The following is a 22,891-nucleotide window of genomic DNA, read 5'->3' on the forward strand; positions in this document are numbered from 1 at the left end:
ACCATACAACTCTGTCATTATAGAATGAGGTAATCATAGCTCATGTATAGGTGAATGGGTATGGCTAATATAGTAAAATTTAATTTATAAAAACAGATGGCAATTTTTATCTGACAACTGTGGTATATAATAGAGGGTATGCTAATACATATGATTTTGTAAAACTACAAATTATTTATATATATACTCTTAAAAAATCATTTTTCAGATGATTGATACTAAATTAGAAATTATTGCTAAGTAAATTGATGAATGGTAAATATCTCCAAAAAGGTAGATGGGAGGGACTGGAAAGATGGCTCACTGAGTAAGAGCACCAATGAAAGCAAGAGGACGGGAGTTGAGATATTTAGCACCCACAGCAAACTGGGCATGTCTACACATGCCTGAAACCCCAGCACCAGGGTGATGGAGACAGTGGATTACAAGCTCACCGGCTAGCCAGCCTAGCAGAAACAGTTAACTTCTGATTTAATCAGAGACCTGTCATTTTAATTTTTTCGAGACAGGGTCTCTCTCTGATAGCATTGGACTCGCTTTGTAGACCAAGCTGGCCTTGAACTCACAGCAGTCCACCTACCTCTACCTCCCGAGTGCTGGGATTAAAGGCGTGCACCACTCCACCTAGCTCAGAGGTGTGTCTTAAAGGACTGAGTGGAGCAGAGTAGAGGAAAATGCCTGTGTGTGTGTATGCATGGTGCACATACTCCTACCACACACTGTTCATGTACACACAGACACAAGTTTTTAAAAAGTAGTTTAGAAAGTAGAGTTTTGATTAGATTTTTTTCTACTTTGAACTAAGTAACCACTCCTGCCCTTTGAAAACACGCCGGTCCTTGATTCTCACCTGTGGCTGCATATTATATTTATATACGGAACTGAGAAATTATTGGTTCTTGTGTAATCAAGGCTGAAAACCACTGACCTTAAACTCATTGTTTTGGGACCTACAACTGCTGCTGAATGTTGTTTGTGTCAATATTTGAGGCAGGGTCTCCTGTAGCCCAGGCTGGCTTTGAGCTCACATTGTAGATGATAGTGGCCTTGAACTTCGCTGTGCCTTCCCCTCCCAGATGCTGGGCAGGTGCTCTACCAATTGAGCCCATCTCCAGCCCTGACTTTTTTTTGGCTGCGTTTGATATTTAATAGAGCATGGTGTTGGGTGTTTAATACATGCCTATAATCCCAGCACTTGGAAAGTAGAGGCAGGAGAATCGGAGTTCAAAGCTAGCCTCAACGCTATAGAGTAAAGGTTACAGAGTTAAAGGTTAGCTCGGCTGCAGTGTGAGAATCTGTCTCAAAAAACAACCAGCACCTCCATCAGAAAAGAAACCAACAAAGGCCCTGAGAGTGATTGCTGACTGGTGCATGTTTACTCCTTAGAGAGCCTGCTGCTTTGTTCAGTAGTTCTTTGAAAGTCTTTGTGGTGATCAATGGAGGGGAACTAATGAGGTCTCTTTAAATTAAACAAACAAAAAAGGACTCTGAAGGCGACACCCCTCTCCACGATGCCATAAGCAAGAAGCGGGACGACATCCTGGCAGCTCTCCTGGAGGCTGGAGCCGATGTGACCATCACTAACAATAGCGGCTTCAATGCCCTGCACCACGCTGCGCTGAGAGGGAATCCCAGGTACGCGGTCCTCCTGTTGAGGGGCTGAGCATGGCTCAACCAACTTCAGCATCACAGCTGTTAAAGCTCTCTAGGGAACATGCCCTTATCCATTAGGTACACGTTACTCTAATGTAAGTATTATAAAATGCTTAGATGCCTATTGAATGCAGATATAAAATAGCTAAAGTTTTAATAAATGCATTATGAGTTTTTTCCTTCTTCAGCATTGTTCTCAAGGTGTCTTCTAATCTCACATTATCCACTTGCATGATGTTAAGTGTGATCATTATCAATACTGGGCTATTTGGATGTGTAACATCAAGGAACCCTAATTATGTTTTCTTAGTGGGTTGTCTACCAGATGAAAAGGATTGGTGGTTAAAATTGAGAGAGGGTGTCTTTGGAAACAAATGCAAATGGTGAGGTTTTCATAGACTTAACGTTTTGGAACAGTTTACCTCTGTTTCTTTATATTTGAGTAAAACCCTTTAATATTTTGAATAAGAAAAATGTTCACTTTGATGTTTGGTAATTTTATCTATTATGAATTCTTGTTTGCTTGTTTTTGTTTTTTGTTTTGTTTTGTTTTGTTTTGTTTGAGACAGGGTTTCTCTGTGTAGTCTTGGCTGTCCTGGACTCCCTTTGGAGACCAGGCTGGCCTCGAACTCACAGCGATCCGCCTGCCTCTGCCTCCCGAGTGCTGGAATTAAAGGCGTGTGCCACCATGCCCGGCCTATCATGAATTCTTATTCTTTGGAATTCCTTAAATGTGTTTTTTCTTTTTACTAATTTGAAAACATTTTACATGTTATGTATTTTATAACATGTTTCTTTTGTTTGTTTTTGACATTTTTAAAGCGTTTTGGATAACCACTTGAGGGTGGTCACAGAATTATTGGGACCGATGTTTGGGGTGGATTGAAGGAACGTATTGTCCATTACACATTGAATTTTATTTCAGATTACAAGTATTTGAACTCTTCATTCTTTTGTGCTGTGAAGGAAACAGTAATGACTGTGTTTCTGCCCTTCAGACAGACGGTGGCAGTGATGGGCACCACTTACCTCACCTCTGCTAAGTGCATTAGACCCATTCTTTTAACCATTTTCAAAGCCCGGGTTTTAAAGTCTTAGTGTGATGTTTTGCTTGCACTGCTGGTGGTTGTATGTAGGCCCTGAAGCTTCTGGGGGAGCACTGTGCCGTCAGGCTGTCGACCTGGCCCTTTGCACAGTTTTTGGTTGAGTGTTACAGCCTCTATATAGATGAAGTATGCAAGAATTTATATGCCTTGAGTTGTATTCAAGCCCATTTCTGTTTGTTTTTCAAGACAGTTTCATTGTGTAGCTCAAGTGGGCCTTGGAACTGTCACCTTCCTGCCCCAGTCTCCTCAGTGCTGGGATTACAGGCAAGTGAACATGACCAAGCCAGGCTGAGTGACTGGAGCCCTTCGTAGGAAAACTGGGTGTTCAGATGTAGAACCACTTCAGATTAACTGGTCAAAGAGATTTTGAGGGAAGTTAGGGTATGATGTTATATTATGAAGTTTCAGATAGACTAGAAGCGTGAAGAGTTTGGAAAACGGGTGTCTTAAGTATTTTGAATTGTTGTCATTAGATGTGAGCATAGTGTCGTCTGATCTAAACACACCGAGGAGGGACACTTTTCTTCTGTTCCTTCAATTCCTGTGAATTCTTGAGAATTCTTCAGCAGATACATTAATAGTGACTTCTTCAACCAGATAATTTGTATTAGATGACAATCAGAAAAGAAAGCAAAGGGCCTGGGGAGATGGCTCAGTGGGTGAAGGCGCTTGCTGTCTGATGACGAGTTCAGTTCCCCAGGACCCATGATAGAAGGAGAGACCTGACTTCTGCAGGTTGTCCTCTGACCTCTCTACATGATCACAGTACACACAGACCCCCATGCGCACATGCAGATGAATATTTTAAAAGAGAAACCCTGTGTCAGAGGGTATGGGGTGGGGGTGGGGAAGTAGGTATGGCACATTGTTATTTCCTAGTGCTGACCCTTCCCTTTCTTTGAATATTCTCTAGTCTTGTGAATATGTCTGTCCTCCATACTGAGTGTTTGAGGCCGTTCTTGTGGCCTTGTTTTGGCACTGGCTGCTTTTCCCTAGTATGATGGGCTGCATGTGGGACTTGTGTTCCTCTTTAATTGTAACTAGTGAATAGTTCTTTAGTTAGTATAATTCTTGGGTGTTTCTGATTTTTTTTTTTTTTCTTTTTCCTTTTAGAATGTTTGTACTTTTTCCCCCATTAATTTTTCCTCCAACATTGTATAAGCTAGTCTCAGGACAAGTATTTGCTTGTGATCATTTCCCCTTTTTATGATTGAAAATGTAGGAAATGTCTAGAATTTACATAGGCACTTATGTGTATGCCTGTGGAAATTAGTACATTTCTTGGCTTTGCTTTTAGTTAAGAACAGTAATTTTTCAGCAGTGCATCAGTAACATTGTAAAACTGATAATTATTGGATGTACTTTTTCTGAAGGAAAACTTTTATCTTGGACTTGAAAATATGTGTAGGTACCTTATATTTATGGAAGATTTGTTTTGAGACCTGGACTTGAAGGTGAAGATCAATACGGATTGTAAATTTCAAAGCTGATAAGGTTTAAGAATTTTAACTCAGAATAACACTGGTCATGTTTTCCAATACTTGGTGTGCTTGTTTGTTTTGTATTGAGGGTGCTGGAGATTGAGCCCAGGACATTGTATATTTGAGGTACCCTTGAGCTGTATCTCCAGACAAATATTTGAATTTCATAGAGATGTTTCCCTCTAGAGTTTATTCCTGTTACTTTATCTCCATTGGGTAAAATTTCAGTTGTAACACGAGATAAAATATTGTTTGTGCTAATATCATGAAAGCCAGATTTATGTGGATGAGCAATCATCCAAGGGCTGCTCAGGTGCTTGCCTGCAGGCCTTCGTCAGTTGCTGAGGTGTTTGCTTATTAAGCAACAGTAAGCCATCCACAGGTCTGTTGTAGTTACTGACAAAATTGGTTGCATATTGGTCTCTGTTTTTGTCTCCTTCAGTTTTACTCCACTAGAGACAACAAGAGGACAAGTAGTATGTTTATGAGTGAGGGTTGTGGAGAGCTGAAGATCCTCATAAATAATGACTAGTGGTGTTTTAGTATTTTCTTTCTGTTCTGAACAGTAAAAGCTTTTGCTTCAGGTTCAGGGTCAGAAGAATTAAATATTTATTGTGAAGTCTGTTCCTGAGACAGCATTCTGCAGCATTATGCTAAAATTCAGTTAATTAGTGCTAAAATTGAAGACTAGTCCTGATGAAGATAATGACTGCATTCTGGAGTGCTAAATATTATAATGGTTTTCCATAATTTAAAACAACCATACCATGTGCTAGAGAGGTGGCTCAACAGTTAGGAGCACATACGGCTTTTAGAGGATGTGAGTTCAGTTTCAGCCACCCATGGCAGGTGGCTTACATCTGTCTGTAACTCCAGGGGAATCAAATGCCTCTGCCCACACATGCCCACAACGCAGACATGTGCAAATATACATTAAATATCTTTTAAGACTTATATTTAATAACTCTTAAAATACTCACATCCATGTGAAACATATTATGCTACTCTCATCATGTTTTTGTTTTTGTTTTTGTTTTGTTTTTTGAGACAGGGTTTCTCTGTGTAGTCCTGGCTATCCTGGACTCACTTTGTGGACCAGGCTGGCCTCGAACTCACAGAGATCCACCTGCCTCTGCCTCCCAAGTGCACATCATGTTTTTATGTGAGTTTTTGGTGAATTTCTCAGATACTTTCTTCATTTTCATTAAGGAGTACAGTAGACATTTTATTATCATTTTTCAGAAAAAGAAGAAATTTAATTGCCAACCTGGTCTACAAAGCGAGTCCAGTATATCCAAGGCTACACAAAGAAACCCTGTCTCAAAAAAAACAAAAAACCAACAAACAAAAAACCGAAAAACAAAACATAACAAAATTAATAATGTAATTTTTTTTAATGTGCAGTGCTTTTTTAAGTTTTAAAAATGTATTAATTAAAATTAAAAGTTGTACCAAAGACCACAATCAATAACTTTATTTGAAATCCTTTTTGTCACATATTTTTCATAAAGCTTTTAATAAACATCTTTAACCACTTTAGTTCTTCCAGATACAGTTGGCAGTTGGAAGTTACTTGCTTTTAGTTACAGTCTGAATGAATCCCGAGAGTTGCAATTAGCTGACATGTCGTCCATAGTCGCAGGTGAAGTGCTGGCCGACCGTGGTGATCAATGCATAGCCACAGCTGGTTGAAGGGGACCAAATCCATTGAAGAGGCGATTTGGTTCCATTTTACCAGCTTTAGCAAAGCATTGCCACTGCCAGTTGAGGATCCAAACAGGTTAAGTTCTCTTTTGTAAAAATCTATCATGACAAGTATTAGACGTTCCCACACTGGTGTTCTAGTCGCTCAGTGTAAAACCCCCATTTTAGGCATATATCCTGCTACTTGCTCCTCTTACAGCTCAGAAGTCTTCTTTTTTAACACATTAATGTGCATCTTAACTCTGAAATGCACACAATAACCTCTTTCAAAACCAACAACATTTAAAAGAACAAACAAAGCATAGTGTATTTCCATGTAAAGTTTCCAACTTGTCACTAGGTGCATTCTTTCTTTTTTCTTTTTTCTTTTTTTAAGATAGAATCTCTCTATGTTGCCCTGTCCTGGAAATTCCTTTTTAGAGCAGACTGCCCTCAAACAGAGATCTGTCTGTCTCTGAGTACTGCTATTAAAACCGTGTGCCATCATGCCTCGCTGCAAGTCTGGTTTTTAAATAATAAATTAGAAGTTGAGAAAGAGTCGTTTTAGCTACACATTTCTGCACTGCTTCTACTGTAGTGTGATATCTGAGGACTAAGCATGTTGCTGACAGGAAGTGGAAAGATAGGAATGACCTTAAGGAAACGCCTCTGCCCTTTAGTTTATAAATAGATCACATGTCATGTCATTCTTTGCTTTTGCTTATGTTGGCATACTAACCTTGGGGTCATAATTTAACCTTTTTAAATATATCTATTTCAGTGACTAAATTCTGTGCTATTTTGAGTATAAATCTATAAGAACGGTAATACCATGAATTTTGAGTATTAAAATCTAGCCCGTGATACTTAAAAACAGCACTTAAGTACTTGTCAGTATGGTGCTGCTGTGGATTTCCTGTCTGAAGAGAATGTCTTCTGAAACATACTTACAAAAGTTTGATAAATTATAGTTTGTCTGTAAACTAAGAGCCCTAAGTGAAATACTATATTGATTTAGTGTTTCAAACTAACCTGGGAAAAAGACAGAACAAGCCCAGACAATACGCAGATAATTTACTCTTGTGTCCTGTGTCTGCTTGCTGGTAGTCATTGTCCTGCTAGTGAAAGTAGTGTAATTGAATTCTTGCCATCATTTCCCTAACAGTGAGACAGGTATTCAGTTGCCTGAACTTAAGTGCTGAAGATAGCACTAGGCTGGTTCTATTTTTAGTAGTTACATGGCAGCCATTCAGCAAGTCCAGTTGCTCAAGTGTGCTTTTGGATAGTTCAGTTTCGTGTACTGGCCATATCAGGGCAAGAAGAAGCCATGGGAAAAAATAGTACAGCGTCTGATAATGTCAGCATCTGTCATCCCCGTCAGGGAGACAGTTGAAATGTCTGACTTATAGCAGTGTCAGCAGATGCCCAGAGTTGAACATGTGCGCACTTCAGAAGTGACAGCTGATCTCAGTGCTGGATGTGACCTTTCAGAGTGACTGAAAACACTCCTAGGTATGTTAAGCTAAACTTGAAGCAACAGAACCAGTTTTCAGTTTTATATTTTCTAAGGATTGTAACAGAAATTCTTAGTTGCTGAAAGGTTTTGTTAAAGAATTAATGAAATCTTTCAGACCTTTGGAATAACTAATATAGTTGTTCATAGTTCATTATGAGCAAAATAATGCCATTTCCTATAAGCAAACGTAATACAGACTTTAAATATTTGACAATTCTTTTTACTATTATTTCCTGTTTACTTTTAGTTGTGTCCCAGCATTTTGTCATTTTTATCATTCTCTATCATGCTTTAAATAATAACTGCACTTAGAATGAAGACAAACTAGAGGAAGGGCCAATGATTTCATAATTTTACTTAAAAGGTAGTCTTTTAAACTTATGGCTTCTATAGCTGACAGAGAAGAAAATATAAAACTGACAAAATTGCCTTAGAAAGTCCTCTGATTTTAATAAGTGATAAATTTTATACCACAAGTGAAGAATAGCTATTAAAATATGAGTAAAACCAACGTTTTGTTGCTTTATTTTTCTTGTTAGATCTGTTGGTCCTGATTTGTTAGATATGATGCACTTAAATGAAGATCAGATTGTGAAGATAGAAAATGGTTGATCTGTGTCTCACTGTTTGTGCTAGCAATACAGTTTCCCTTCTAGTAGTCAAATTTTAATCATGTGAGTACTCAGACAATATAGCGGATGTTTTAAAGTGAGAGTTGGAATCCACTTGCATGGAACGTTTTCTTTGATTATAGTATCGGTGGTATGAGTCTGCACCTGAGTGGCTGGCACTTTTGGAATGGGATGTTAGTGTTGTCCATGGTCATTTACTTGATGTAGGTTAATTCAGAATATGAAGCTCATCCTCCTGGAAAGTGTTTCCTTTAGCTGCAGTTCCGCTCCTTTTGGTGGCCATTGCCTACCCAGAATACATACTTCTTTACATTCCATAGCATCGTATGTTCATATGGGTACATAAAGAAGTATGTGATCTGAGGAGGCTCTACTAAGCCTTCAGCTGTGGAGACATGGAGCAGCCGCTTCCCATTCATAAGTAAAACATTCTGACTACTGATCTGGGACAGTAGTAATAGATTACATGCAGAGATTAGCTTATCAGAGACTGAAATTTACAAGAGATTTACCTGATCCCGTTCATGCCACTTAGTGTTCCTGCCATGCTTTGTCCCGCTCGGTTCTTTTTCAAGAAGTGCAGAGGCCTAAGTATACTCAGAAATGCCAGCTCCTGCTTACTGTTCTCTCAGCCACAGGCCCTTTTTCTTCTTTATAATTTGCTTCTAGATCCTATAAACAGATGATAATTAATTTGCTTTAAATTACTCTTATAAATCAAATACTTTTACTTAAAATTTATTGGAAGGAACAAATTACTATAACTAGAATTGACTTTACAGTTAACACAGGCTTTGAAATTAGGTCATTTCATTGCATATGTGAATGAATGTTTTTAAATGGGAAATTATTTTCAAAGTAGCAGATAAAACTCACTATCACTTGGCAAGTTCTTTGTTTTTCTTGTTATTCTTGAATTTTCTGTTTCTGTTTGCATTGAATTGCAAATTCAAATAGACATGTATTTGGTTTGTACAGATTACTTTTTAAAAAGTGGTTAATATAAAGGAAAAGTACTAAAACAACGTTTCCAAAGTTCTCAACAAACAGAAGCACTTTAGATTGAGTCTCTGTTTTACCTTGAAAATTTAGTACAAAAAAGGAAAAATAATTTTTTTTTGTGTGAGTAGCCAGTAGTCACTATGGCATTTATTAGGCCAATTCAAAAGGACACTTCGAGAAAATTTGAGATTTGGGAAAGTATAGAAAAGGAAGTGTTGAGCCAGGTGTGGTAGTGCATGCTTTTAATCCCAGCACTCAGGAGGGTGGCAGAGGCCGGCGGATTGCTGTGAGTTTTGAGGCCAGCCTAGTCCAGGACAACCAAGGGTACACAGAGAAATCTTGTTTAAAAACAAAATAAAAACAAAAAAACAAAAACAAAAAGAAAGAAAGAAAATGAGATGTGGTCTGTGATGGGGTAAGATATAGTTCTTGACCATTAAACAAGCAGAATCTTAGAGGCCACCTGAAAGACTAGCTGGCTTTTGTGTTGGTTGTACAACCTCTAAGCAACATTCCAACACTAATAGTTCCTCAGCAATAATTTATAGGTGATTTTTTTAAAAGCCATTGCAAGGAATGTTGTTGAAAATTTGAAAAGAAGAAGAAAGCCTTGAGAAATATCTTTTAAAAATAGTCTGAAGTAATAAGTTGAAGTAATTAATTAAAAATTGAACATCATTAAAAAAAAAAGAAGAAAAAAAAAGAAAAGGGAGTGGTGGAGGTGGTGGAGGTTAGTAGAATTTCTACAGCCTGTGAAGAGAGCTCCTGCAGCTCTTGGACGGTCCCAGCCAGCAGTGCAGCTGAGAATCGCACCCTGCACCGTTGTCCATATTCCTGTGGCCTGAACAGTACACGGGGTAGGCTGGGAACGTTTGTAACCTGCCATGTTTCCTGCTTACCTAAGCCTTGAAGCAGCTTTTAAAAGCCGTTGTACTCTGGAGGCGGGGGATGCAGAGTTACTGGGGAAGTGAGAAGCAATTGAAACAATCCTTTGATCTCAAGCAATAAAGGCTAAATCGTTAGTAATGTGGTGGACGGTACAGTGTGAAGTTACCTGGCACGCTGTTTGGACAATAGCTTTTTGAAAACTAAATTGTCACTCTGCGCTTTGAAATCAGCCTATGCCCAGACACAGATGAACACCGAGAGGGTCGAAGCATCCTTACAAGTCAGCCCTCGTGCTTGGTCACCTGTGCGCTTAGCGTCTGCGACACGACAGGGAAAGAGAGGTAATGACGTAGGGAGTCTCTTCAGTCACGGACCGCTCCGGCACAGGTTTGCTGACTCAGCACTTCTTTTTATGCACTGGGTGAAGTAAGGGGTATGCGTGAGCACAGACCCTTGCCTTTTAAGATAAATGTGAAAGACAATAAATACACACAGAAAAGAAAATAAATAATCTGCTTTTCTTCCTTGCCCTTCCTCAACACACATACACACACACACACTTCCTAAAGTTGAATCAACATTGGTCATATGATTTGGAGTGTAATATATCAGTTATTGCATAGATATGTAGAGAAAGTTAAGTAGTGGGGAAAGATTGCTACAGTAGCAAAGAAAATGTACCTAGTTAATTTGTTAGATGAAATGATTCACAAGAGGAAAAAAGTTACAGAGGAAGTTAATTAATCTAAGATAGATACAAACAAGCAAGCAAACCAACCAACCAACAGACAAAAACCCCAGCAAACAAAACCCCAAACACACCTTACACTCTTCCAAGTAGCTATAAACATTCACCCTGTTTCCTGTGCCCGCCAGAGTATATTGGGTTCTTCTGATGCCTCGGGAAATAGTCTGCGTCTTTCTTGCTTTGAGATTCTTTTGGGGAAACAGGAATTTGCGTATCCAGGGTAAATGGTAGATCTGGAATGCAGCTGCCTTGTCATATCCAGAGGTGAGTCTGCAGGCGAGGTCAGGACTTCCACAGAGTCACCACAGAGGCCACCTTATATCCTTCCCTCAGTGACCACAGCCTAGGCTGTTAGAGCTTTATAGGCAGCTAAGCATTTGAAACATGCACTCTCAGGCAAACAGTCTCTCTTGTCCCTCTCTCTTCCCTGACCATATTTAGTCAACCATAGCAAAAAATAGTCTCTCAGCTGTCGATTGTCGATCTAAAGGCCGAGGAAGCTTGCATCTTGCTTTCTGCCTATTGATTGTTCTTCCTGTGGTCCCAACACTGCTTTGCCATTTGTCCTGCCTTTTTTTTTTTTTTTTTTTTTTTTTTTTTTTTAAGTACTGCCAAATAAAGCCGGTGTCTCATGTTTCCACTTACATTTCCCAGATTCTCCCCGAGCTTGTGCTGCGGCTAGGAAAACCTCACGCGGCTGTCACTATACTTAGAAGCACTGCAAAGAAACAGAGAAAGAGGGGCACAAAATTTGCCCCGGCTACTACAAGACAGTCTTCGGGCACATCTGGGGCGTGTAAAAATTCCTCTGCTGCCAAAATATTTCATAGTCTGACCTTTTTTTATTGGTTAAAACATTTTGTATACTAATATATTACACAGCTGTCGGCCTGTAGGCATTTTGTACAGTTAATATTTAGGGCACAGTTATTTCTATAGATAATTTTAAAACATAAAACTAGTACTTGAATGAAAGCAAAAATAGTGAATAAAATCTATATAGTATTTGTGACATAAGCCCAGAAAGAAAGAGCAGCACGTGGGGCTCATAGTCCACTGCAGTCGCTGCGTGCAGTGCGCAGTGCACATGCGGTGGGAATGCCTTTGGGGAAGTATGTGCTTTAAGCTCTGCGTGTGCAAGTCAGAGGCGCCTTTCAGTGTGAGTGAAGCTCTGCCTTAAACCAAAGTATGAAGGGCTTGCTTTCTTTTCCTATAAGCCATGACTCCAGTTTTCAAAATAGCATTTAGGTATAAATGCCCACAAAGTAAAATGGTTGTGAATTTGGCATAGTTTTGCTATGTAGTATGTGTCTTAAAAACAATAATTATATCAGAATTCTCAATTTTACTTGTACATTCAGATTAAATTTAAATATTGACATTTGTCTTTAACAGAAAATGAGCAGCATTAAAATATGACCCAACAAATATATGGAGATAAAATTTACATCTCAAAAGCCTGAAAAAATGGGCAGGAGAAGCCAAGTGTTCTTGTTCTTAATTCAGAAGTATTCTCTTAAGTGCATATGGAGCTAAGGGTCAAGTAGAACTCCTGTCCCTTCACACCGACAGGGGGCTGTCCTTGACACCTTTTGTCTTCAGGTTAACTCTGCTGAGGTGATGGCTTCAAAGGAATGCTTCTGTAGATACTTTCAAATTTTAGAAAACTTGACCTTTTCTAGCTGTTCAAAATGTATACACATTAAGAAAAGAACTTAAAAAAAAAAAAAAAAGAACTTAATTTTCTGATCCTAAATTACCCCACTTTCCTGCTTGGTGGCAGTGAACACTGGGCCATGTTCCTGTGCTGGGTTGTGACGTTGAAATGACTCCTGGGGCTCAGCCATCCACCAGAAACCTGCCATTACTAGTACCTGCCTGGACACTCAGAGTGGATTCCCTGTGTTTCTTCGGTTTTTTACACTCAGCAAAACATTGAGCTCTGTGCTTTCCATGTGTGAAGAATCTCCTTTTGTATACAATTGTGTAGTAATGTTTGAAATGACTCCCAAAAACTTCTGTTTGTGCTTGATTAAACTTTCTTGAAGTTCTTCATGGCTTCTATCCTAACCTACTTTACCTTCTATTTAAGGAATTCTTAAAGTAACTAAGCAAACATTTATTGAACACCCAGTGCAATGTTGTTCTAACATTAAATGATACTAATATGCAATACTTGCATAGTTTACCTGCTGGATTTATTTGAGAAAATCTTCCCCCTTTTGCTGAAGAAAGACATTAGGAATAGCATGGCAGGCACTAGAAATTGACCCAGTGCCATTTGAGTACGACATGCCAGTGTAGACAGCTGCGTGTCCCTCTGCTTCTTGGAACTCATTTGTTCGTCATTCAGCAAATGCCTCAGCACTGCCATGTGCCAAGGATTAGGCTAGGCACCACTCTTAGTTGTACTGGAACTCAATGCCTCTTTGGCACTGTTTACAAATGCCTGCTTAACTGGTAGTAAGATCTTATCCATAAAATATCTATGTCCTTAACCTGCTGGAAAAGAACTAGTTGAGAAGTGGAAAAGTGTGTCCCTTCTGGGAAAAACAACACTAAATCTGCAATTAACACTCTGTTGGCTTAAGAAGAAATTGACTTGCTTACTGAGCCAGAACAGTGTTTTTTGCATGTAACTTCTTGGTCCAGTGCTTGCCACATAGCAGTAGGCTCTCCTACTAACCAGCAGGAAGTGCTGCAGAGAAGAACCTGGAGCTGTCCTCACAGGCTCTGTGCTGCGTTCTAACATTGCCCATGCTGTAGGAAGAAGAAAGACTGCTCTGATGTGTTCTCAGTGTACTGGGGTGAGGGCACCAGGGCCTCTTTCCCCAGAACTTACCTTGCAGGCCGGGCCCAACCTTGGTTTCTCTTCTCAAGGTCATGTGTTGTGTTTATTTTTCTGAAAGAGTTGATACATTTCTAGTTAAGATCTCTGAAGAGGGGCTTGGAGAGATGCTCCACCACTGCTGTTCTTCTAGAGGGCCTAGCTTCAATTCCCCACACTCAAGTGGCAACTCACAACCGTCAGTAACTCCAGTTCCAGGGGATCAGACACCTTCACAAGGACATACACACAGGCAAAGCAACAACAATGCATATAAAATAAATCATTAAAAATTTACTCTCTCTCTCTCTGTGTGTGTGTGTGTGTGTGTGTGTGTGTGTGTCTGAAGAGTGAGAGAAAGATCTTAACAGAAGAGTGGCTGCCCCACAGCTCCAGTGTTGACTGCCAGTTAGCATGTGTAGATGTTTCTCTCAGACAGGGGACATAGCTTTGACTCCTTGAGTGTGGGCTGTGCAATGACTTGTCAAGAGGGTAGTGTGGAAATAGCAGAAGCAATGTGCAACAGAGACACACATCTTCATCCAGGTGTTGGGGGTCAGCATCAAATTAAAGGGAGAGATACTCAAGGAAATTCCTCTAAAATCGGGGACCAGACAAGGCTGCCCACTTTCCCCATATCTCTTCAATATAGTTCTTGAAGTTCTAGCCAGAGTAATAGGACAACAAAGGGAGACCAAGGGGATCCAAATGGGAAAGGAGGAAATCAAATTATCCCTATTTGCATAAGATATGATAGTGTACATAAGTGACCCCCAGAATTCTACCAGAGGACTCCTACAGCTGATAAACACCTTCAGCAAATTGGCTGGATACAAAATTAACTCAAAAAAGTCAGTAGCCTTCCTATATACAAATGACAATCATGCAGAGGAAGAAATTAGGAAAACTACACCCTTCACGATAGCCACGAACAATATAAAATATCTAGGAGAAACTCTAACCAAGCAAGTGAAGGACTTGTTTGAAAAAAAACTTTAAGTCTCTGAAGAAAGAGATTGAAGATGACATCAGAAGATAGAAAGATCTCCCATGTTCATTAACATAGTAAAAATGGCCATCTTACCAAAAGCAATGTATAGATTCAATGCAATCCCTATCAAAATACCTATACAATATTTTAAAGACATTGAAAGATCAATTCTCAACTTCATATGGAAATACAAAGAACCCAGAATAGCTAAGACAATCCTATATAAATAAAGATCCTCGGGAAGAATCTCCATACCCGATCTCAAGCTGTACTATAGACAGTAATTAAAACAACATGGTACTGGCACAGCAATAGGCTGGTCGATCATTGGAATCGAATCAAAGACCCAGAAATGAATCCACACACACGGTCACTTGATTTTTGACAAAGAAGCCAAATCTATTCGATGGAAAAAGGATAGCATCTTCAATAAACGGTGCTGGTCTAACTGGATGTCTACATGTAGAAAAATGCAATTAGACCCATATTTGTCACCATGCACAAAACTCAAGTCCAAGTAGATTAAAGACCTCAACATAAAACCAGAGACACTGAATCAGTTAGAAGAAAAAGTGGGGAAGAGCCTGGAACACATTGGCACAGGAGACAACTTCCTGAACAGAACACCATCGGCCCAGGCCTTAAGGTCAACAATTAGTAAACGGGACCTCATGAGGCTGAGAAGCTTCTGTAAGGCAGGAGACACTGTCAACAGAACAAAGCGACAGCCTAGAGACTGGGAAAAGATCTTCACCAACCCTACATCTGACAAAGGTCTGATATCCAAAATATATAAAGAACTCAAGAAATTAACCACCACCAAACCAAATAACCCAATTAAGAAATGGGGCTTGGAACTAAACAGAGAATTCTCAACAGAGGAATATCAAATGGCTGAGAAACACCTAAAGAAATGCTCAACGTCTTTAGTCATCAGAGAAATATAAATCAAAACGACTCTGAGATTCCATCTTTCACCCATCAGAATGGCTAAGATCAAAAATTCAAGTGACACCACATGCTGGCGAGGGTGTTAAAGACGTTTTTGAGCTGCTCTGTGGGTGCTGAGAGCTGACTCCAGGTCCTCTGGAAGAGCAGACGTCCTTCCAGCCCAGCCTTCTTTATTTACCATTGCAGTTAGTAAAGACTGAATTTCCAAACACATACTTTTCATCGTTTCTTATTGTAATTTCATTTTCATAGTTTAATCTTTAGCCCAATTAGATGTCTGCATGTCTTCCACAAGTTTCTCTGTGTTGTCTCCGTTCATAATTTACTTAACAGTTAGTTTCTTCATCTCATGCACTAATACAACAGTTTATAGGAAATCAGAAGTGACCATTTCCATTCAAAGTGCTTCATTAGAGGTGCTACAGAGATGACTCAGTGGTTAAGAGCAGTGGCTGCTTTTGCAGAGACCCTGGTTTGGTTCCCAGCGTCGCCATGAAGACTCACAACATCACCATTTCCAGGAGCTCTGCGGACCTCTTCTGACCTTTGTGGGTACCAGGATGCACATACCCTTTCAGCCAAACACTCATACACAAAAAATAAATTTTAAAATAAAAATACTTTGCTAGTACTGTAATTTCTAACTACTTAAAATGAAACGTTTGGTCTAAATAATGCCGTATTTCTTTTGAACTTTGATTGCACAGATAGTGAATTCCAAATGCTGTCTTAGTGTTTGATTTTTTTTAGAAGTTGCTAATTGAACTATATCCATGGTTAAGTGGTACTGCAAAAGTTATACTGCAAGAAGATAGCTGTCTTCTGTGGCGTTCTTCTTTTGCCTTAGTCCTTCTCCCAGTAACTTGTAACTTGCCTGGTTTTAGATTTATCAGTCAAAGTCTTTATAAATCATTTCAAGTTAGGGAAAACAAAGATTTAAAACTAAACACACTTCACCACTATCAATTCTTAGTGTAACACAGCTTTGATTTAAGTCAGTAATGTCAACAGTGGATTTTAGCTATTGTTTCCTTTTGAGACTGTGTCTCTTTAGTTCAAGGTGACCGTGCTGTGCAGGTGAGAGCGCATTTGAGCTTCTGGTCTCCCTGCCGCTGCTTCCTGAATGCCAGGAGTGCTAGCGTGTGCCGTTCTTCTGCCTTACGTGTTGTTAGGGAAGTATTCTATTAACTGACTCACACCCCATCTACTATTTTGTTGTTCTATTGCCTTGTGGCTGGTTTACATTACCCCATACATGCTCACACCATGCCCCTTTTGTTTTTTGGAAACTGGGTTTCTCTGTGTGACAGAGCCCTGGCTGTTACGTACACCACGTTGGCCTCAAAATCGTAGAAATCCACCTGCCTCTGCCTCCTGAGTGCCGGGAATCAAAGGCATGCTCCACCACACCTGGCACCTTTTATTATTTTAAGTGCATGGGTGTTTGCCTGCATGCATGCCTGTGAGCCACATGCACGCAATGCCCGAGGAGGCCAGGCGAGAACATCAGATTCTCTGAAAGTGGAGTTGGAGTCAGTTGTTAGCTGCCTAAGGGTGTAGGGAGCGGGACCCAGGTCATCCGTAAGAGTGGAGTTCTTAACCACTCATGGTCTCTCTCCAGCCTCTTACATTGCTTTTAAGTAATAACATTTTATTTCTTCATAAAAGCTGTTTTAGATTTATTTATGTATATGATTTATATACATTTGTACCTGGTGCCCCAGAGGTCAAGAGGAGAAGGATTGGAGTTGCTGACAGCCATGAGCCACTGTGTGGTGGAAGAAGCATCCATTTCTTAAGCCAGGGTCCCCTGCAAGAATAACAAGTGTTCTTAAGCCGGGCGTGGTGGCGCACGCCTTTAATCCCAGCACTCGGGAGGCAGAGGCAGGCGAATCGCTGTGAGTTCGAGGCCAGCCTGGTCTACAAAGTGAGTCCAGGATGGCCAAGGCTACACAGAGAGACCCTGTCTCGAAAAACAAAAAAAAAAAAAAAAAAACAAGTGTTCTTAGCTTCTGAACTATCTCTACATCCTCATAACATTTTATTTTTAGTAATCTTTTTTTTAATGCTTTTTATGTCTTTTAAACTTTTTAGAAAAACTATACATCTTACAAGTCTTTTCTCATGTGGCCTGATGTGTGACGTGACGGTGATGATATTGCAGTCATATGCACACATTGTGTAGTGTAGTGTGTCACCAGTGACTTTCCGTCATCTGAGTCGGGTTCTGCATGGTGCCTCATGTTTGTGATCCCAGCACTTGGGAGGCTGAGGCAGGGAGATTAAAGTTCTGACCAGCCTTACCTACGTAAATAGCAATACTCTAAAAACAAAAAAACAAAACAAAACAAAATGATTAAACTTAGAAACTTGACAGCATAAGTTCAAGTATAAAAGTTCTTGGTTCCTCCAAAGCTTAATCCCCACTCTGACCCTCACTCTCCCTTTTGTTTGTCAAGACAGGTTTTTCTCTCTATAAAAGAGCCCTGGCTATCCTGGACTCGTTTTTGTAGACCAGGCTAGCTTCAAACTTAGAGAAATCTGCTTGTCTCTGCCTCTTAAGTGCTGGGATTAAAGTTGCACACCACCATACCTGGCTCCAAAGCTTAATTTTTTTTTTTAAGATTTATTTATTTATTTTGTATACAAATCTCATTATAGATGGCTGTGAGCCACCATGTGGGTGCTGGGAATTGAACTCATGACCTTTGGAAGAGCAGTCAGTGCTCCTAACCTCTGAGCCATCTCTCCAGCCCCCCAAAGCTTAATTTTTAAAAGCAGTTATTTATTTATTTTTAGTGTATGTCTATGTGTGTGTATAAGCATGTATTCACATGTGTGCATGGATACCCCATGATGCCCATGTTGAGGTCAGAGCACAACTTGGAGGAGGAGTGGGTTCTCTTCTTTCACCATGTGAGTCCCTGGAGTCCAACTCAGGCAGTCAGGCTCTCATCTCATCTGTGCTGTCAAAGCCTATTCTTAGACTCTTTGAACTTCCTACGTGGGATTCATAAAACTCTGCCACCAGAGACACTTGCATTCCAGTCCTCTGGGCGTAGTGTCACTTTAGAGGCTGACACCTCAGTGAGTTTTCCATACAAAATATTCTCGTGAGGAAAAGTTGCCTTTTTCTCTTTGAAGATATGCTCAGCTGTTTTTCTTTAAGAAGCACCCATTTCTTAATATTTTAGTTTTCTGAGACTTTTAAATCTTTCATGTTCTTTAGGATATCTTTGACTTTCTTTGGCTTTAAAAATATTAACAATTTCAAAACTGCAAGTATTGAATTATGCTTGTGACTTTATGCATTATGAGCCAAACTGAATTTTAGCATTAGTTAAACATATATCAGATTTTAATTCTGTTATTCCTGACAAGCTACCAAGTATGTCTGATGACTGGTTTTCTACTTGCTTGCTCTTATTTCCTGTTGTTACTTAAGCCAGACATGGTAGCAAGCTCCTTTAATCCCAGCACTCGGGAGGCAGAGGCAGATGGATCGATGTGAGTTCGAGGCCAGACTGGTCTACAGAATGAGTTTCAGGACAGCCAGGGCTACATACACAAACCCTGTCTCAGAAAATCAAAAACAAAACAAAAAAAGAATAACAGCAGGGTTTTTTGTTGTTGTCTTGGGATTTTTGTTTGTTTGGTTGGTTTTTTGGTTTATTTAGACAGGGCTTCTCTGTATAGCATTGGCTGTCCTGGAACTCACTTTGTAGTCCAGGCTGCCTCCCCGAGTGCTAGGATTACAGGCATGCACCACTGTGCCTGGCTTGTTACTTATTTTATGGGTAGAAACTAAAGCCAGACTGTATCCTTTCTGACTTTTGCTCCTAGGAGTTTTTCCTCTCACAGTATCGTCCCTCTCTAGCACTTGCATTCCATGCTGCCTCCATTCCGGAAATGCTGATTGTTTAGTTCTCAAAATACCACAAAAGTAAATATTGGAGAATTAAAACAATGACTTCTGCCTGTCTGTAGGGACATGATTTTTTTCTTTCTTATTTTTTTTAAAAGATGTCTTCATTTGATTACAAGATTTCTTTTGAATAATTTTCTAAAGAAAACAAAGATCATATTATGCAAGTGTAAAGACAATATAAATTTGCCTTTCAGTGCAATGCGTGTTTTGCTCTCAAAATTACCAAGACCATGGATTGTGGATGAGAAGAAAGATGATGGTTATACTGCCTTGCACCTGGCTGCCCTGAACAATCATGTGGAAGTGGCTGAACTGTTGGTACATCAGGTAGGAGAGCCAGTTATGTTTCAACAAACTTAGAACATTCTAATTCTTTAATTTATTTCACCAAGTGGATATTAATAGGCTGCAGTAAAACCCTCATGATGGTGAAAATTAACTCAATGTATTCTCTGCTTTTTAACACGGATTATTTTTGTTTGTTTGCATGAAACAGTCTTGTTGTGTGGCCCCGGCTTAGCTAACACCTGGCTGTCTACCCCACCCCCTCATTTGTGTTTACACCGTGGTGTATGTGTAGAGGTCAAAAGACAATGTTCAGGAAATGATGTCATCCTTCCATCATGGAGACCTTGAAAACCAACTCAGCACAGCAGACTTAACTGCATCTTGCCAGCCTCTCTTTAATACTGGCTTATAATCTCCCCAGTGTTCACATTTAAACAGGCGTAACAGGATGAGCTGAGAATCAGGCACCTCATGACCAGTCAAAGACAGGTCTGTCTTCTAGACTGTGGCATGACTTGGAGTGTCAGCTCTGCCCAAGCGAAAGTGCAGGCGACCAGCAGAGTTGTGCTTAGGCTGCCTTAACCTGGTGGAGTAAGAGGCTTCCTTTGAAGCACTGACTCTTTTCTTAATTTTGGTTTGCTATGGCAGGCATTATGCTTAGCAAAGTTTTGTGCTGTATTTCTTAATCTTTACATAAGCCCTGTGAAATAGGTTATACTGTGACACCATTTTGGAACTGAAGAAAAGGGCTAAATGGTGAAATGCTTACAAAAGTTTACATGGTTTGTAAGTAGCAGAGCTGAAGACAAAGTAGTGCTTTGATCCCAAAGTGTATAATCCTATTCATTGCCTCTTTGCCTTGTGTGTGGTATCGGCTGCTTTCAGTACTTTCACTAGCTCACTGCTCCCCTGCGCCTGCATGGGACTTCCTGCTCTACCTTACTGACTTGATGGCTACTCAGATTCCTTCTCCCTTCTTTTCACTGAGGAAGGAAGTGAACGTCATGTCAGTCTGAATCCTATGTGGAGACACAATTGCTTTTCAGAGGCATTTACAGTTTATAGAAGTTGCTGTTAGGGCTATTGAAAGAGAACAGTGCCAGCTCCATACTGTACTTTGTCTATGAGCTGATTTAAGGTAGTTATTGTAAAAGAAACACTTACGTCTACATTAACTGTTCTAACCATGGGTTTGCTGTTTGTCCGTCCAGTTTTCAGTGTCTGTGTGAAAATTGTGTCAGTAGCGTCCAAGGATGAAACAGTAGTCAACAGAGCTACTTACTCCTTGTCAATAGCTAACAGTTTGTATGTTCTTCACTGTTGCCCAGATATAACCACGTAAAATCTGTTCATTGTTAGGGAAACGCAAACCTGGATATCCAGAATGTGAACCAGCAAACGGCCCTACACCTCGCTGTTGAGCGGCAGCATACCCAGATCGTTAGGGTAAGTATTTATCCTTGTTAATATTAGCTATAATAGCTTTTTAACTATACTAAGGTTTAGAGTCTTATGAAAATTGAAATGATACAGTGTTCCACTTCTCAAAATGACATAGTCCAAGGAATTTAAAACTTTATTTTGTGTCTGTTGGGTAAGGAGTTAATATCTAGTTCAAAGACTGCATTATGTTCTCAGATTTCTGAATTCTCAAATTAAGCAAGAAAATTTTAAAGTGATGATTAATTTGAATTAACTACATCCTTCTTTTGGTTTTTCGAGACTGAGTTTCTGTGTGTAGCCTTGGCTATCCTAGAATCACTTTGTAGACCAGCCTGGCCTCGAACTCACATCTGTCAGCCTGCCTGTGCTGGGACTAAAGGCATGTGCCACCATGCCCGTCTGCTTTAAATATTTTTACAGAGCAGTGACTCTTAAAAGTTTGGAGACTAAAATAGCTGCCACAATATCACCTAGAAATGTGACAGGAAAGTTAATCCTTGCACTCTGCCTCAGAGCAGCAGGACTGGAACATGGCAGGGTCCTTTAGTAGTTGCTTTTCTCTTTCCTGTGACAAAACACCTGACAAAAAGCGACCTAAGGGCTTCTTTTGGCTCACAGTAAATGACGCAGTCTGTTGTGTAGGGAAGTCATGGCAGGTAGAACATGAGGTAGCTGGTCACAGTGTGTCCCCTAGTCAGAAAGAAGAGAGCTGAATGCTGATACTCAGCTCACTTTCTCCTTTTCCCTTTTTATTCAGTCTGGTACCACAGACCACTGCACAGGGCCATACACAGTCCCTGTGAGTCTGTCCTTAGTTAAACCTCTCCAGAAACTTTGTCAAAGACACACCTACTCAGAGGTGTGTCTCCCAGGTGGCTCCAAATCCAGATAAGTTGACAATGAAAATTAACCATCAAAGGTGGATAAATTTATGGTTTAGCAAGTGTTCAGGTAGTTCTGATGCTTTCAAGTTTGAAAAGTATGGCCTAGAATTATATTTTATATAACTTGTTAGAACAAAAAAGAGACAAAACAAGACAAAAAGTGAGATTCGTTTCTGTGCATGCTTTTGGTTAGAGCTCTTTGATGATGGTATTTGTACAAAGGGTTAGGAAGAGGATTTAAAAAACACTACAGAAAACAAACAAACAAAAAACACTACAAGGACAGTCTAAAGTGAATTTACAATTTACTGCACAAGTCACATAATGAAATAGTAAATAACTGATTTTGCCAAGTGATTGGGATTTAGCAGTGTTTACATTTATTGTTGTTTGAAATTTCAACTTTCACATAGGTCCAGAGTGTTCACTGTTACTTCAGATAGGCTGCAGTTTCTCCTAGGCGTGGACACTATCCAAATAAAGGATCTTTGCTTTCCCTCAGCTTTTGGTCCGTGCAGGTGCTAAGCTAGACATTCAGGATAAGGATGGAGACACTCCTCTTCATGAGGCTTTGAGGCATCACACTTTGTCTCAGCTACGCCAGCTACAGGACATGCAAGACGTGGGCAAGGTAGATGCTGCCTGGGAACCATCAAAAAACACTGTGAGTAAAGATGAAGTCCCGTCACTACTAGTGAGACCGTGTTTTATATTTACTGCTTATATGATTTGTATTGGATAAAACATTTTATCAGCGGTGTACTTGGCTTTATAAAAAGTTAATACTACTACTGGTTGCTATGAAGTGCTTTTGTTCTGCATCTTACCAAGAGTTATTTTGGTCTTTATAACTTCAGCAATACAAATGGG

At 39.9% G+C, this 22,891-nt stretch overlaps 1 protein-coding gene across 1 annotated transcript in view; it reads left to right on the forward strand.

Moving 5' to 3' along the window:
* The window catches only part of Mib1 (MIB E3 ubiquitin protein ligase 1), a 100,001-nt gene that overhangs the window by 58,546 nt on the left and 18,564 nt on the right, over positions 1–22,891 (forward strand). Inside the window, exons 12-15 of the mRNA XM_051163085.1 lie at positions 1,484–1,635; positions 19,601–19,733; positions 21,054–21,140; positions 22,524–22,685. Of these exons, the coding sequence (XP_051019042.1) occupies positions 1,484–1,635; positions 19,601–19,733; positions 21,054–21,140; positions 22,524–22,685 (534 nt within the window). The remainder of the gene's footprint in view (positions 1–1,483; positions 1,636–19,600; positions 19,734–21,053; positions 21,141–22,523; positions 22,686–22,891) is intronic.

The sequence above is a fragment of the Acomys russatus genome, chromosome 20 (genome assembly GCF_903995435.1).
Source record: "Acomys russatus chromosome 20, mAcoRus1.1, whole genome shotgun sequence".
NCBI lineage: Eukaryota > Metazoa > Chordata > Mammalia > Rodentia > Muridae > Acomys > Acomys russatus.